Genomic DNA, 15,476 nt, shown 5'->3' on the forward strand with positions numbered 1-15,476 from the left:
AGCTAGTCCTGCCAGGTAATTGAAATGACATAAAATGCACATGTTTTCTGTGGCAGACCTTTTGATTGTACCCAAGTAGAAATGTGAAAGCTCTTGTATGTTTCTATAGACCTATTAGTGAAAAGCACTAAGGAAATACTCCTTGTCTATTAGGTGTGTCACAAGGCTAGGTGTTGTTTATATGTAGATAGAAGCTGCAGCTTCCCCTGCTTGTATCCTGAGTCAGTTTCATATTTCAAGAAAAACCAGCAACACAAAAAACAATCAAACAATGAAAATGCACACACACATGCAAAAACCCCTACAAAACTAAACAGCTTGTATGGAACTTCTTACTCATTTCATCAAAGGTTTTAAAACTTTACTTTGAAAAATCGGTAATGAAAATGTTGTGGCATAATGTGTTTGCATGCCTATTCATTGATTATATTCAATGCTACCTGATTAGAACATAGGAGAAATTTCTATACATTTGTTTGAAGGAATTCCATGCATTCAACTGATCCTACCTTTTTTCCTATGTGAAACGTGTACTGCATGTGTGACATGTAGTATGTGTGGCATATACTGCAAATTTAATACCACAAGGTAAATTTGTTTAAAATATGCCCATTTTTACTTTTTCTCTCTAAAGAAATTTAATTAAGAAATTTAAAAGACAATAAAATGGAAGGTGGCTATTTGCTGATATTCCTCAATTTATAGCCACGTGTTAAATTATTTTCTCCCCTTTAAAGGATATCTTTAAATTTTTATTAAGTAATTCCCTTAAATCTAACCTAGGGAAAAACCAATCTTTGGAGAAAAAAAAAAGGTTTGGATGCAGTGGAATTATTTGTATTTTTGATTACTTTAACAAGAGGTTATGCTAGTCCCAGAGAGAGATTGTGGTGATGTAGTCTCTTGGAAAAATGTTGTGAAACTCCTAAAAGTTCTGTGGTTTATCTCCATAAATCTATGAGAATAGCTATGAAAGATGTCTAACCTGGAGGCAAATGAACTAAACCAAGCATGTGGCTATTGTTGGCGTTCTAGACAAATTCACTTAATGTGTATGTTTGGGCTAAATATAAGGAATCTTACATCATCAAAAAAGACTTTGCTTTAATGTAGAAGTTCAACCTCTGGCAAAGACGTTTTTTAAGGCTTTTGGAAGTAATTTCCTGTTTTAGGAAGGTATTTTAAGAATTTTTTTATTCTCTAATGGTTGTAATTGTGGATCATTGAACATTTTATTGTGGCATGGAAATGTATTCTGCTCTTAGAGAGAATTTAGAATCAGTATTTTCCAAAGTTATTTTAGAAATGTGTGAATAAATCATACTTGTTTTGGCTTGTGTACTTTTAAAAGTCCCATTAATTCAGGTCTATGCTGTTTTCTTCATTTATTAAAAAGCATCCTTATGTCCCATGCAATGAGTCACAACCATCAATTACTCCACTAAACAATTTCCAGTAAAAGACTGTGTCCTTCTTGCATAGAAATTTTCTAAATTGAAGACTGGTAAACCCCCCAAAAAATTAAGATCACCAGATCTGGAGGATTAATAATACTGAACTCTAAAGATCTGCATATTGTCTACTTATTATTTTCATGCCCAGTAATGCATCCCTGGGAACTTTTAATATGGAACAGAAAATAAAGTCTCTGTGTAGATTTCTTCTCTTTTCTGAGAATTTATGGTGGTACAGAGCAAGCACATTTCCCCCAGCCTGATACATATTACTTACAAAGAAAAAAAAATAATTTTGTACCTGTAATAGCAAGGAATTATTTGCTTAAAAAATTTGGGTGAGTGCCTCTCAGAGCATAAGCAAATCACAGTTTCTGGGTGGTAGCAAGTAAATTTATTGGTAACTGTCTTAGCAAGTGTTTTATTCGGTTATTTAAGACATAATGGAAAACTAATTACAGCAAAATGATTTTCAAGCATTGTTAAACTTGAGAATTTAAACTACTGTTTGAAATTAATATCAATCATTATCCAGTATTTCTCTCCGTGTGTCTCTGCAGTGCACCTTACAATTTTAAGATGATATTTTTAGAACCTTTTGGATGTCTTCATCAAGTATTAACACAAGGCTTTGCCATTAAAAGGGATTATTGGGAGAAAAGGAGAAATCAGTTTAATTTCTGTTTTCCCTACTTCTCTCTTTCCACCTGCAGGAAGAAAAGGGGGTGACTGCTATTTCAGTGCCTGTTCCATATGATTTGTGCTGACAATAGCCTCATCCTCCAGCCTTTGTCACATGAGCAGTCAGTGGTCTTTAACTCAAAGATTTATATGTCCTGCAATATTTTCAAAATTATAATGAAATTAAGAAATTGATCTTAATTCTGCAAAGGCAACAGTGGGGCAAGATTCATTCATTCCTGTTGCAGTTATTTGACTTTAACAGTTCACATTTTCTGCATGTTGTGTCATACTAATACTAAGTAAGCGAGCCTTCAAATTTTTAGCTCCTTTTTGGCTCTGGTTAGGATTCTGTTATTCTAAGTTACTGTCCTGAGATTTTTGTGATTTCTGATTGCAGCTTGCAAACAACTTGCTAACAGAGGAAGAACGGACAAGTTTTTCTTTTCAGTTTGCTATAGATGTCAGTTGCCACCCTAAAAACTAGTAAAAGTTGTCTGAGGGTCAAATAAAGAACTGAAGAAACAGTGAGAGGAATTTCACATTGAACATTCTGAATGTTGATTCATTCGGTAGAGAGCCTTTGTTAGTTTACTGGTTGACTTTCTCCCATGTTACTTTTATAGTATCTTATGTGCCGTATTATGCTAACATCATGTCTGCGATTCCTCTTCATAGACCTAAGTCTTCAGATGAAGATCTGAAATACTTAAAATTATGGCTAGAAAGATATTATGGGGTTTTCATTTGCCTAAATTGTCATGTTGTCATTAATTTCTAGCAGGCAAATTGCACAATTTCTTGTGTCATATGGCGAAGGGAATAAATGAAGAACTGATGACACTTCAGGACTATGACTTTTCAAGAGACATTATGGTGGATCATGGGGGTTTTACCTGAACGTGGCTTTGCAAAGGCCTATCTGGCTGTGTTTGTGTGTTTGTAATAGGTATTTCTTTCTCTGTCATAGCTAGCAGTAAGGACACATGCTGTGCACTGAAAATAGATCAAGCAGAGTTAAACCAAAGATACGTTATTTCTCAGTGTGTTTCTCCTGTTATTTTGCTTTTCATTTTTCTAAGCTTGTATTAATTTTCTGTAGGTGCTTTGGGGAAGAGAACACGATTTCAGGAAAAATACATTGCACAGCTTGTTTTGGATGTCCAAAGAACAGATGAATTCCTCATTCCTCATAGTGAACTAAGTCTGGCTCCAACACCTCTAGAAAACTTAACAATGGTGTGTATTTTAGAAAAATTGGTTTAATCTCTTAAAAAGAAAAATGTTCTGGATGCTTTTCTAGAGTGTTTGCAAGTGAAAAGTGTGTGGTTCCTAGGAGAAACTTGATTGCAACTTCTGGAAGTTTTGGTTAGGTACATGGGGTAAACCAAAGATAACTGTCTGCAAGAGAGATGTGGCTACTCAACTAAAAGCATGTTTGCAAGTTTGATCTTCTATAGTTTACGTAATAATTTCTTGTGTCTAAGAATGATGGAGTTAGGAAAATCAGTGAAACAGATTTTCAAAATAGCCTGCAAGGCATCAGAGGAACATAGAGACTTGATTTAGTAACAATATGAAGATAGGAAATAGGTGTAGGTATTCTTACTGGTATTAATTTTGTGACTTGAACCTACTGGTCCTAAGGATGTGTATGATTGCTTCGATTATAAATTGCTTAACTACTACTGAATTGTTTTCAGATAGCATTTTTCATTCATGAGGAGAAGTTCTGGTTGGCATTTAAAATTACTCATACTTACTAAAGAAACCATAGATAAACTGTGTGGTGCAAGATTTATTCCTCAGGTTAGAGAGCCTTTATTAAAAAAAAATATGCCTTGATAGACTTCCAGTCTAAGCAGAAATCTTAACCAAAAGAATTTTTAATACTTCTCTATTTCTAAATCAAACATGTGACTATCTCAGGAGACTATCCTAGCTTTTGTTTTGTTTTCCATTACTGTGTCCTTACTGTTGTATTAGATTTGACGAAAAGATTGCTTATGAGAGAACTATATAGCAAACCCTTTAAGGATAATGAGGCCACTTGATGAATGTTAACTTAGTTGTAGACTTCAAGTACAAATTATCTAGAATTAAATTATAGGATGCATTTTTCTCACAGAGTCTCTAACTGGTATACTGTGTGACTATTTTTACCAGTTATTCTCAACTTTCTGCAGAATTTGCCTTTGTAGTCCTTACCTGATAAAGGCTTTAGTTTGGAATAAAATTGTTTCAATAAAAGTGACAGTGCTGGTTTAGGCTCTAGATATAACCTGCAATGAAGTATATTATCCTTGCTAATTAAATACTGTATTCATGTGTCCTTTTGCTGAAGAGACCAAAAACTGCTGAGGTTTAGCAGAGTTTGAAAAAGAAAATTGAGATATTGGGAACTTTAAAAATTAGTCATGCTTATGGTTTTTTTTCTATGTTTAGGTTTTTTTTCTATGTTTAGGTTTTTTTGAAGGGAAGGAAAAATAGTATTAAAGCTACCTCCTTCTGCTTGCAGCCTAGAGAATCTTTTATTTCCAAACAAACACAAAATAATTTACACTTTTTAGCCACAGATTGTATTACGTTATTCCTCAAGTTAAATGATAGAGAACGAACTTAAGGTAGCATAGTTGTTTCTAAAAGTTGAACTGAATACTGCTTAAACAATTTGTTTCAGAGGAAATTTGCTGGGAAGGTGCAAGCACTTGTCTAGGAGCACCTATTTTTCTGGGAGCAATACTCTGTCTTGCCTTTACCAGGACAAAGTATCTGGAGATGTTGCCTCAATAAGGTTTCTTCAATCTATGTTGAATTTACAAAACTCCTTCTGAAAAAAAAAAAAAAAAATAAAGCAGGACCTGTTCCCTGTGTAAGGAGTTTAACTGTACTGGCAGAAAGCGTTGCTTTACTTAATTGCACTCTACTGTTAATTAAAAAGAAGAGCAAACATTCCCAGAGGTCCATAGTCACTAGTCTGAAAACCTGCATTCTAGGAAAGCAATTAACCTTGATCTGTTTCAGCAGTAAATGTATAGTAGAGGAGGAAATTGTTGATAATACTATGAGCACCAATTTGAAAAAGAAAACCCTTTCAGACCTTAAGTAGAAAATCAATATTCAGATAACCTTGAAGTTGCTCTGAATGCTGTACCTCCTGCATAACAACCTTGTAGCAAAATGGTCTGGATGATGCTTCTTTCTAACTGCCTTAATCAGTTAGCTATTCTTTCACAATCATGGTAAATTCCTTTCAGTGTCATTTTGTGATATTTACATTATTCTATTTCAAACAGGTCTATTTTTTATATATTTTAAGGCATAAATTTCTCTGTGGTTATTTATAATTATTTTAAAATATTTTTTTTTCTCCTCCAACAGAATTATGATTTAAATGATGACACATTGCTTGATGAGATAAAATTAGCAGATGCTGATCAGTACCAGGTACCTGATTTGTGTGCAGAAGAGCTTGCTGTAATCCTTGGAATGTGGTAAGTTCATCATTTCTCAAAATATATTGCTGCATGAATCATTCTGATAATGAAATAATGAAATGGTGAGTTGATGGGACTTTTTTTCTCCTTCCTTATCATATAGCCTTATATGACTAAAATGTTAAAAGATTTGCATGATACATGAGTAGCATTTTCAGTTATCTCAGAGTTAACATTAAGTTCCAGTTCAGAATTTCAGTAGTATTTCATTAATTGCTATGTTGTTCTTTTATCGTGCGAAAACTTCTTGTTCTTTGTGCCTCAGACTAATCATATTTCAAATGTCAGGCAGCATTAGCTACCATATGATGATGACATGTTGGCAGATTTTGAAGACTTATTTCAGAGTCTGCAATGGTCAGCCTTTTGTGAGGATCAAGCAAAATTCTGTCCTGCTATTCAGTGCAGTGGAAACACCTGTATAGTTCAGAGCATCTGTTGCTAGTTAGAAGCTACAATACAAAGTCTTTGGGGTTTTCGCTTAAGTTTTCTTCTTCTCTACTTGGGTTATGGAAATGGCACAGAACTGCAAAAAGCAGCTGGAGATTTGAGGAACATACACTGGCTACTAATGAATATTTCTCTTTATTTCTCTCTAAAAGAAAAAAACTTTTTTCTATGATACAGTGTCAGTTAGCTGATTCACCCTTCTGAAGGAAATTTTAATCTGCCTATTGGTCTTTCTCTTTGCTCTCTTTTTGTGTGTGTGTTTGGTTTTTTTTTAAATATAGAATTTGAATTTTATATTGGTAATCTGCACAGTGGGTTTCTTGACTACAGCATGTCACTTTGAAACCACTGCTGTCATGCCCTGAACAACAGCTAAAAACCATCTTAACTGCCATCTATGTGTGTACATTATAATCCAAGTGGTATGTGACTTTGGCAGGAATCAGGGCAAGAAGTTCATTTAACCCACTAAAAAAAACCCCACCACCATCTGAAAAAATGTTATAGCCTTGCTTCCCCATAAGAATAGTAAATGGCCTTCAGTGGGTGGGATATTAAGCAACTGAACTCTTTTGTTTGAACTCATAGCTGGGAACAAGATTTGGTATGCAGCCACGTGGCAGAACTGTTAATAGAATGTCAGCTTTGAGAACTGTTCTGAGGGGATTTAAGACACAACCCTTGTGACTCAGTGGAGTTTAGGCTTGGATTGCTGGCCATACTCTTGGTGTTTGTACCAGCTATGGGCATATGAATTTGCGAGGAAGCATATTCATGTATAGGAGATTCCCTGCTTTTTTTCATGCTGAGGACTTCAGTTCTGTAGAGTCAATACCTCATTTCATAATAGATACATTTGCTTTAGAATTCATTTAAGTTTCCAAAGCAGTTTTAACTAGATTTTAGTTTAGTCTAGCACCACTTTAATGGTATCTGTTGTTGACTGCCATTATCAACGATGACCTAGTTTGTTGTAGAAAGGCAGCCTGCAGGTAAAGAAAAAGAGTAAATGTGAGCAATTATTTCCTATACATTTCCCTGGGCTTGATGGTGTTTGTTTTACAGCAAATGTCATAGAAATGTTCTTTAATTAAACAGAGATTTTTGTAGCTAATGATAATATTAACAAAATCAGCCACAGGCAGAAATGTTTGTGGGTAGCAGAACAAACTGAAAATTGTTACAACATTCCGAAAACAATTACAATTACATAGGATCCTAAAATTAACTAAGTACACATAATGCTTCCTCCTGTGAACTAAGTTTAATTTCAAATAGGTTACCACGATAAAATGGCTAAACAAAGTAGTGTTAAAGTATCAGTACAAACATTTTCATTTTCTCCTCAACAACATTTCAAGACGATATAAAATATTTTTTTCAAGTGTGAAAATCTCACACCCGACTCTTTTTACAAAAGTGGATGCTTCTCATGTAATATGCTTAAGCCAGCTTCTAAATAATATACATGAGCCTGAATCAATTTGAGTTTTTTTAAGCCTCTCTCTGCCCTGATGTCAGAAAAGAACAACTTCATCAGTAATCCATATATATAAAATGAAAACTGTACCCAGCCAGTTCTCTCTGGCATCTGTAATTTGAGGCAGTTTCCTTCAAAGTGTTTGGCTATTCTATTTCTTCTCAGCAAATTCCTTTTCTTCCAAATACTGAACATTCTGTGAAACTAAAAACTTTTTCCTTTTAATGTAATGAAACTGTATGTACAAGAAAGGGGGGAAAGGCTGGGGGGGAGGGGCAAAACCACCCCAGCCTGCCTCACTTACACAAAATCCTTCCTATTCCATTTTATCCAGATTTTATGGTATCTGTCTAGGAAGAAAGTATCCAGAGGTGCGTTCAGATCATCTCACTGCAGGAGTAATGCAACTGAAAGGAGATATTCAAAGAAACTCCTAGAAGTGTAGACTCATCACTTGGCTAGGACTTTTCTGATATTTCAAATGAAAATAACTTGTCATGATGATAGAAGATTTATCTTATAGTCAAGTGTATGATTGAAGCTAAAATTCTATATAGAGTCTTGAGCCAAACTTTCAGAGGCTGATGGAAAAGATACTAATGCTTCAATTAAAAAAAAAAATTCAAAGAATGGACCAATGTGTGATTTGAATAATATGCTAATATAGCATAGATGCCAAAATGCTGAGAAACTGAGAGGATTGTGTTTCCCGTGTCACTTAAAATAGCTTAGATTATGTTGCTGCTAGACTAAACAGCAGCTGTGTATCAGCAGCTTGAGAAGGAAATCCCTTCTCATCATTTGATTCACCATTTTTTAACACAGGGCAATGGTTTGAGAAATTAGACACAGAAAAAGAAAAGTCTATAGAAAGCAAGGAAATGGCTATAGAAAAGTCTAAGAAAGCAAGGAATTGTCCAATGGCTAGTTATTTCTTAATCTTTTGCTGTCTCTCAGGCATCAAATTGGACTAAAATAGTGTATTATGCTACTTACACTGTTATATATGCATCAGTCTTCAGCTGATAAGAAAAGCATCAGGAAGCCTAACTTATTTTATATGTAGTACATTGAATAATAATATATTATAAAGTTTACATAGTGAACTGTATAAGCATACTTGAAATAGCTACATAAGCACTAAATAGACAACAGCAGGTTTATAATTCTCTCTTCCAAACTATTGAGTTAGGAAAGGTTATGATTTTCATGTTCGTATGGAAATTCCTGTATTCTAGTTTGTGCCCGTTGCCCCTTGCCCTATCACAGGACACCACTGAAGAGTCTGCCGACTCCTTAGATATCGATAAGCATTCATAGGATCCCCTCTCAGTCTTCTCTTTTCCATGCTGAACAGCCCCAGGCTCCTTAGCCTTTCCTCCCAAGAGAGATGCTTCAGTCCCCTAATCACCTTTGTAGCCCTCTGCTGGACTCTCTCCAGTAGTTCCCTGTCTGTCTTGAAATAAGGAACCCAGACCTGGACATCCACATGTTTCCTCAGGAGAACAGAGTGGTAGGGGAGGAGAACTGCCTTTGACCTGCTGGTCGTACTCTTCTTAATGTACCCCAGGCCACCATTGGCCTTCCTGGCCACAAGAGCACATTGCTGGCTTGTGGTTAAGTTGTTATCCTCCAGCACTCCCACTCAGGGCCTTCTTGGCAGAGCTACTTTCCAGCAGGTCAACCCTTAAACCTGTATTGGTACCTGGGGCTTATTCCTCCCCAAGTACAGGACTCTACATTTGCCCTTGCTGAACTTCACTGGGTTCATATCTACCCGACTCTCCAGCCTGTTGAGTGCAGCCCTTTGTTGAGTGCAGAACAGCCCCTTGGTGTCAGCCGCTGTCAAACTCACTGAGGCTATTCTATCCCTTCATCCAGGTGTGGTGGCTGGAGGTTCAGGTACCTTTGAGAAGACCACAAAGTTCTCCAGAAATCTAGTCCTAAGGGAAGGACCTGGCCATCCCAGGATATTGTAACGCTGTTATTCTGCTCCAGTTTCTGGTATCACGCTGTTTAAGGCAGTGCCTAGCTGAGGTCTCTCTCTCCTCGGGAAGAGCTTGCGTGCCTCTGCATCTTATGGTTTGTGTAGGGGAGAGGGCTCTGGCTGGCAAGGGGACTTCTGAGATGTGTCACACGGCCTTGTAGGCCTGAAGAGGTGAGGGGTGCAGTTGTGGCCTACTCTGGGGCCTGATGAGGCTGGTAGGGCTGGAAGACTCTGGAAGGTTTTGGCCTGGTAGACTCAGTCTAATTTGTGTATGTATTCATTCTGCCTGAACGCTTCCTGTGTGGATATTTGTAAACAGAATTTCCATTTAAGCTTCCAATCTAGTTGTGCAGCCTTTTTATTTCTACACCCCAAAAAGGAGTAGAATATCTTTCTGTCCAGTCGTCTGGTCTGGAGTAGCTCCTGACTCTAAACCAGAACACCAGGTCATTGATCAGTCCTGGACAAGACTGGACACTGTACTGACCCCTGGGGAGCCACTAGCAACAGGCTTCGACTAGACTCTGTACTGCTGATCTCAGCCTTCTCAGCTCGTGGATTCAGTCAGTTCTCAATCCACTTTGCTTTCCACCTATCTAACCCACACTTACCTAGTTTACGTCGAGACATCAAAAGCCTTGCTGAAGTTAAGGTAGACAACATCCACTGTTCACCCCTCATCTATCCAGCTAGTCACACCAGAACACTATTTTATTTTAATACCTTCTAACAATGTTCTTTAATATTTTTAAACTTTTGAAATCAGTTCTTGAAACAGAAATGTTTAGTCATAATCCAAAAAGGGATACTTTGGAATGATTGCTATTAATTCCACTGTTACAGAGATTATAGGTTATTAAGTCCCAAACTATATAACTAGTTGAACTTGATACCATATCCTTTAGACTGCCAACATACAGCTGAGTAATCCCAATAATCTATTTGGTTGCAAACTGTAAACTATTCATAATTAAATTAGCTGATTTACCAGATTTTTTTTTTCTGCAGAGCTGATCTTTTTAAAGAATGTCTGTTTCTCTTTGGTTGTTTTTTTTTTTTCCCTCATTTATTTCATTCAACTTCCTAAAACAAGGTTAAAGAACAAATAGAAAATACTTTGCAAAGCTAAATGGTGTGGGGATTAGTGACTTCTCTTCATTTGGTTATGAAAAGATGCCCGATCACAGATACTAAATTCCACTCTGATTTCACTGAAATTCTCTGGAGTGAACTGCTTAACCTGTCCTTGAAATCAGAACAAATACAGGCATAGAAGTGAAACATTTATAAAGGACTCTGACAAGAGCTGACACAGTCACTAAAAATGCTTAAAGCCAAGCTACAATTCTACTCTAGTTTCAGGTTTAAAATATGGCTTTAAATTTTATTTGATTCAGTATGAAAAATAATTAAAGCAATTCCATTTTTCTCTTATCTTTCAAGGTTTGCATTCCTGTAATTATGTGTCTTAAAGCATTGTACATGGATGTGGCAGAAATGGAAATTAGAGCCCTATTTTAGCACTGCTTTCATCTGGAAGAACTGCGTCTGTATGCTTCAAAATCTGTGTCAAATCTGTCTTGAACAAGAAGAAGATTAATAATTTATCTTTGAATCGATACATATGCTAAAAAAATAAGTTCCAAATATGTCAACATGTAACTGTCCTTTGTTTTGCCCATTTTTTTCAAAAGCTGTGGTCTTGCCTCTTTAACATTCTGATTGCTTAGTAAGGGGTGTAATTATGCTTTTGCTTTGTCTCTCAGCCTTACCTGTATTTGGCTGTAGTCCTTTGAATAAATTCCATTTGTGTTGGCAGAGTAAAATTTTTTCTAACTCATCCCTTAATATCCTGAATGCTTCATTTGCATTCATTCTTAGGCTGTTTAATTTGAATGTTGGAAATTCCTAAAGAGTGGTCACTTTAGAAATGCTGAAGTGCTCTTCAGAAAGAACTTTCTCTTGATGTGTTTGGTTTGAGGCCTTTTTCACCCTCTGTTTCCCCCCATGTAATCATGGTGGAATGTGGAAGAGACCCGTGCCGTCAGGAAGGAGGCTTTGGCACTCTGCCACACAGATAGTAATTCTATATCTTTTTGTGGCCATGTAAAGATAAAGAGAGTAGATTTAGATTAGATATGAGGAAGAAATTGTTTGCTATGTGAGTGTTGAGACACTGGAAGAGGTTGCCCAGAAAGACTGTGGATGCCTCATCCCTGGAAGTGTTCAAGGTCAGGTTGGATGGGGCCTTAAGCAATTTGGTCTAGTGGAAGGTGTTCCTGCCCATGGCAGGGCATGTTGGGACTAGATGATATTTCAGGTCCCACCTAAGCCACTTTGTGTACCACAAAGTAGTGGGAGTGCTGGTTTATGAGAGATGGACTCCTGTGGTTGTGTTCCTTGAGTGATTAAGAAAAAAAGGCCTTTGTTTGAGAATACCCTTCAGCACTTTCTGAGTGTTAGTGTTTTTGGTGGGGGTTTTTTTGCTTTGCAGACTCTGTGTTCAATTAGTCGTAAAATTTAATTGAAAACAGACCTCTGTAAAAACAGAAAATATTTTAAACTGCTTAGGATTTGTTAAGAGTGTTTTTCCTATAAGCTTAAACTGAGAAAGGCATTTCAAAGGCACTAGTAAAATATCTTGGTTACTTGAATGATTCTTTTTTTCTGTAACTGCTCCTAGGTCTAAGCCTTAAGTACTTACTTACTCCTATTTGTCATTGTAACCCTTTTCCAGAATGTCTTTTAGATTTCTGCAAGTTTGAAAAATGTATTGTATATAGTGGTAATCTAAAGATAAATCAACATGCGTTCATTTTTAATTTTTTTAAATTTATTTTTTTATAGTATAGACTTCCAAAAGAACAATCCGATACACAAATTAACTGAAGAGGAACTTCTGGCTTTTACTTCAGTAAGTAACTTATCTCAATTTCATAATAAGTGTGTTTTCACTTAAGTACAAAGTGGTAACCTGTCAACCACATTAATCATGAAACTGTTTATAAACCAAACTTGTTTTAGTGCTCAGTTATTTCATTATGTTTTTTCTTATTTAGGGAAATTAAAGTTATGCTGAAGTTCATTCCCATTTTTGAGCCATCCTCCTGTGGGATAAGTTTGATATTTAAACATTTAATTTCACCTGAGAGCATGCACAAAACATTTTTTTCATATGTTTGGTTTAGTTTTTATTAACTATATGAATTACAATGTAATACTAAACTATGCATTTTTACAGCAAACTCTTCCTATGGCGCTTTGAACGGTGTTTAAGTGGATTTGAAAGGAAGTTCAGCTTTATTCAGTCAGATTTATTCAGTCTGTGTATCAGATGTTCCTTCCCAGTTCAATGGCTGATTTGCTGCGGAATAATCCTGTAACTTCCAAATTCTGCAGTGGGTTGAAAATTACAATTAATAAACAACACAAGGACCCTCCTGGCCAAAGACCAGGGGAGCTGCAACAGCTTCTTCCCCCCTCCACCTCCCCCTTACTCCCTTGTACAAAAGGGACAAGAGACAGAAGCAGAGAAGTTAATACCAGTCAAAACAATTCAGCCAAAGTCAAGCAGAAGCCAGTTAGTATCTTCCAGCCCAAGGAAGCAAGAAGAGAGAGAGATTGTTTTGGGAACCAAATCTTATGGTAGATATCTCTCCTATGGGATTGTTTAGAATTATCATTATTTTCCTTTTTACACTCAATAGTGATTTATTTACATTTTTACTACTTTTCGTGCAAGATCTGTGGAAAATTTTAAAAGCATAGCCTAAAACTACCACACATTCTAACTTAGTATTTTTACTCAAAACACAGTTTGCTCCCTTCCTTGATGTTTTTTTTTTTTGGTTTTGTGTGTTTTTCAAGAGTAGTCTGGGGGAGGTTGAGGAAGAAAGACCAGACATTATATTATATTGCCATTTATGCATACTTTCCATGATGTTAGACTTTGACTTTGGTGCAGTAAAGACAGCTTGCTTTCCTACTCAAGCCATGTAATGTAAGACCTTTATTGACATAGTAATGCCATCTAGAAAGGCAGTTCTTGTGGATATTTTGCAGATAGGATCTCAGCAAAAATCCGTTTGATTTCAGGTAAGCTAGAATTTTACCACTGACACTTGGCAGTTATGTAGAAGTACTATTGACAGTAAGATTAACTATGGTAATGCTTGTTGGGTTTTTTTTGTGGTAGTAAAATGAAGATCAATCTGTAAAAAGAGAAAATTCTAATATTGTTAATCAATAGATAAATGTAAAATAGATTCTTTTTAAGGTAACATTTGGTTAGACCCCTATGGTTATACAGTACATAAGATCTGAATGAGGGAGCTGACTGAATCACTGTAAACCAATTCAGTTTATGTAGGTTTTCTATTTTTTGCTACAGTGATCATACTGCTTTCTCGTTATATGCTCGTAGTTTCAGAAATATTTTGTTCTAAGCAGCAGTTTTGTGGGTTTTTAAAAAAGCTGGGAATAGAGAGCAAGAAGAGTTGAAATGGAGCAAAAATGAAGCTGTCCAGTCTCAGTTCATACTGTAGTAATTAAGGTATCCAATAAGGATATTAAGGAGTAATAACCATTAATGGAGAGAGAAAAAAACATACAGAAAGAATAAATGTGTACAAAGTAAGGAAATGCACACATAGAAAAAGCCACAGGAATGAAAAAAACCCTGGTGAACTCTGCACTGCAAACTTTTTTTTAAATGGTGAGACTATTGCAGTATAATTCTTTTGTGAAAGTAACGTTAATGCAAATGTATACAGTTTCAAGATGTGCATGTAATTTCATTAAAACAAACCCTGCCATTCTTCTTGTCAAATTGAGAGGTTTCTGTGAAAGCTCAGAATTTTGCTTATCATATTTTATTTCCTGTCAAACTCACTGGACTTTTTTTGTACAGTTCCTGCTTCAGTCTTCCCACAACCCACTACTGTTTGCATAGCTCTTGGACAGAAAAGCTTCCATTATATACCTGAATCTTGAAATAACTTATCCTTGAGGATATTCTATCCTTTTAATATGCAATTGAGTGATATTGTGATAACAGTATATCTTTAACAAGATTGGCTTTATTCCCATAACAATCTACTTTCCAGAATTATGAAACTAAGAGTGGGGTTTACTTGTTTTAACAGTCAATGTTTCAAATATTTAAACATGTTTCAGGTTTTACATCAGAGGAGAAAAAGTAAAAGTAGCACGAATACTAGGCAAGAACAATAATCAACTTTACTGTCATCTTTTATCTGACATTGCTTGAGAGATCCTGTTGCTTGCTGAGATGCAAGAGATCTGTTTGCTGAATTCTTCACAATGATGAGAAAATTAATCTGCATTTTTCTGCCACCTAGTGGCTAATTCCTCAAAAAGTGAAGAGCTGAGGAACTTGATCCTCAAATATTTATTTATTGCTGTGACTGTGGGGAGCTCATGTTTTTGTTAATTTATTTATTGACTTTTATAAAACTTTTAAGTCAGCTATAGCTTTCTTCAAGCTTATAAGATCAGCAGCCACTATCAGGATAGATCTCCAGAGAAACACAGCTGAAAGATAGGTGTAGGCTTCTCTATTACTTTGTGCTTTGAGTTGCAAAAAGAAATGGTATATTGCAATAAGCAAACACGAATCTCTCTAGAAGTGCAGAATTCAGTAGACAGCAGTGAGTTAAAGCAGTAGCTGCTAGCCTAAAAATTAGAGAAAATAATGTATTTCAATATCCTAAAAATTAGAGGAAGTAATCAATTCGACTATCAGAATAGTTTTTTTGTAAGCTTTTACTTAATGTTTCCAAGTTACCTGGATGTAGGGATGCAAGTCAACCTTAGACAAACAAGAACAAGTATGAGTTGTAACATTAGCACCCTAAATCTTGCCTAGAAAATGTAAACAGGAGTTACTTTTCAGTAAAGGCATGTTT

General features: G+C 35.9%; 1 protein-coding gene across 1 annotated transcript in view; it reads left to right on the plus strand.

Moving 5' to 3' along the window:
- TTC27 (tetratricopeptide repeat domain 27) overlaps positions 1–15,476 on the plus strand; it is a 111,405-nt gene that overhangs the window by 23,568 nt on the left and 72,361 nt on the right. Inside the window, exons 7-9 of the mRNA XM_054399091.1 lie at positions 3,238–3,374; positions 5,517–5,629; positions 12,397–12,463. Coding sequence (XP_054255066.1) covers positions 3,238–3,374; positions 5,517–5,629; positions 12,397–12,463 — 317 coding nt within the window. The remainder of the gene's footprint in view (positions 1–3,237; positions 3,375–5,516; positions 5,630–12,396; positions 12,464–15,476) is intronic.

The sequence above is a fragment of the Indicator indicator genome, chromosome 2, assembly GCF_027791375.1.
Source record: "Indicator indicator isolate 239-I01 chromosome 2, UM_Iind_1.1, whole genome shotgun sequence".
Classification (NCBI taxonomy): domain Eukaryota; kingdom Metazoa; phylum Chordata; class Aves; order Piciformes; family Indicatoridae; genus Indicator; species Indicator indicator.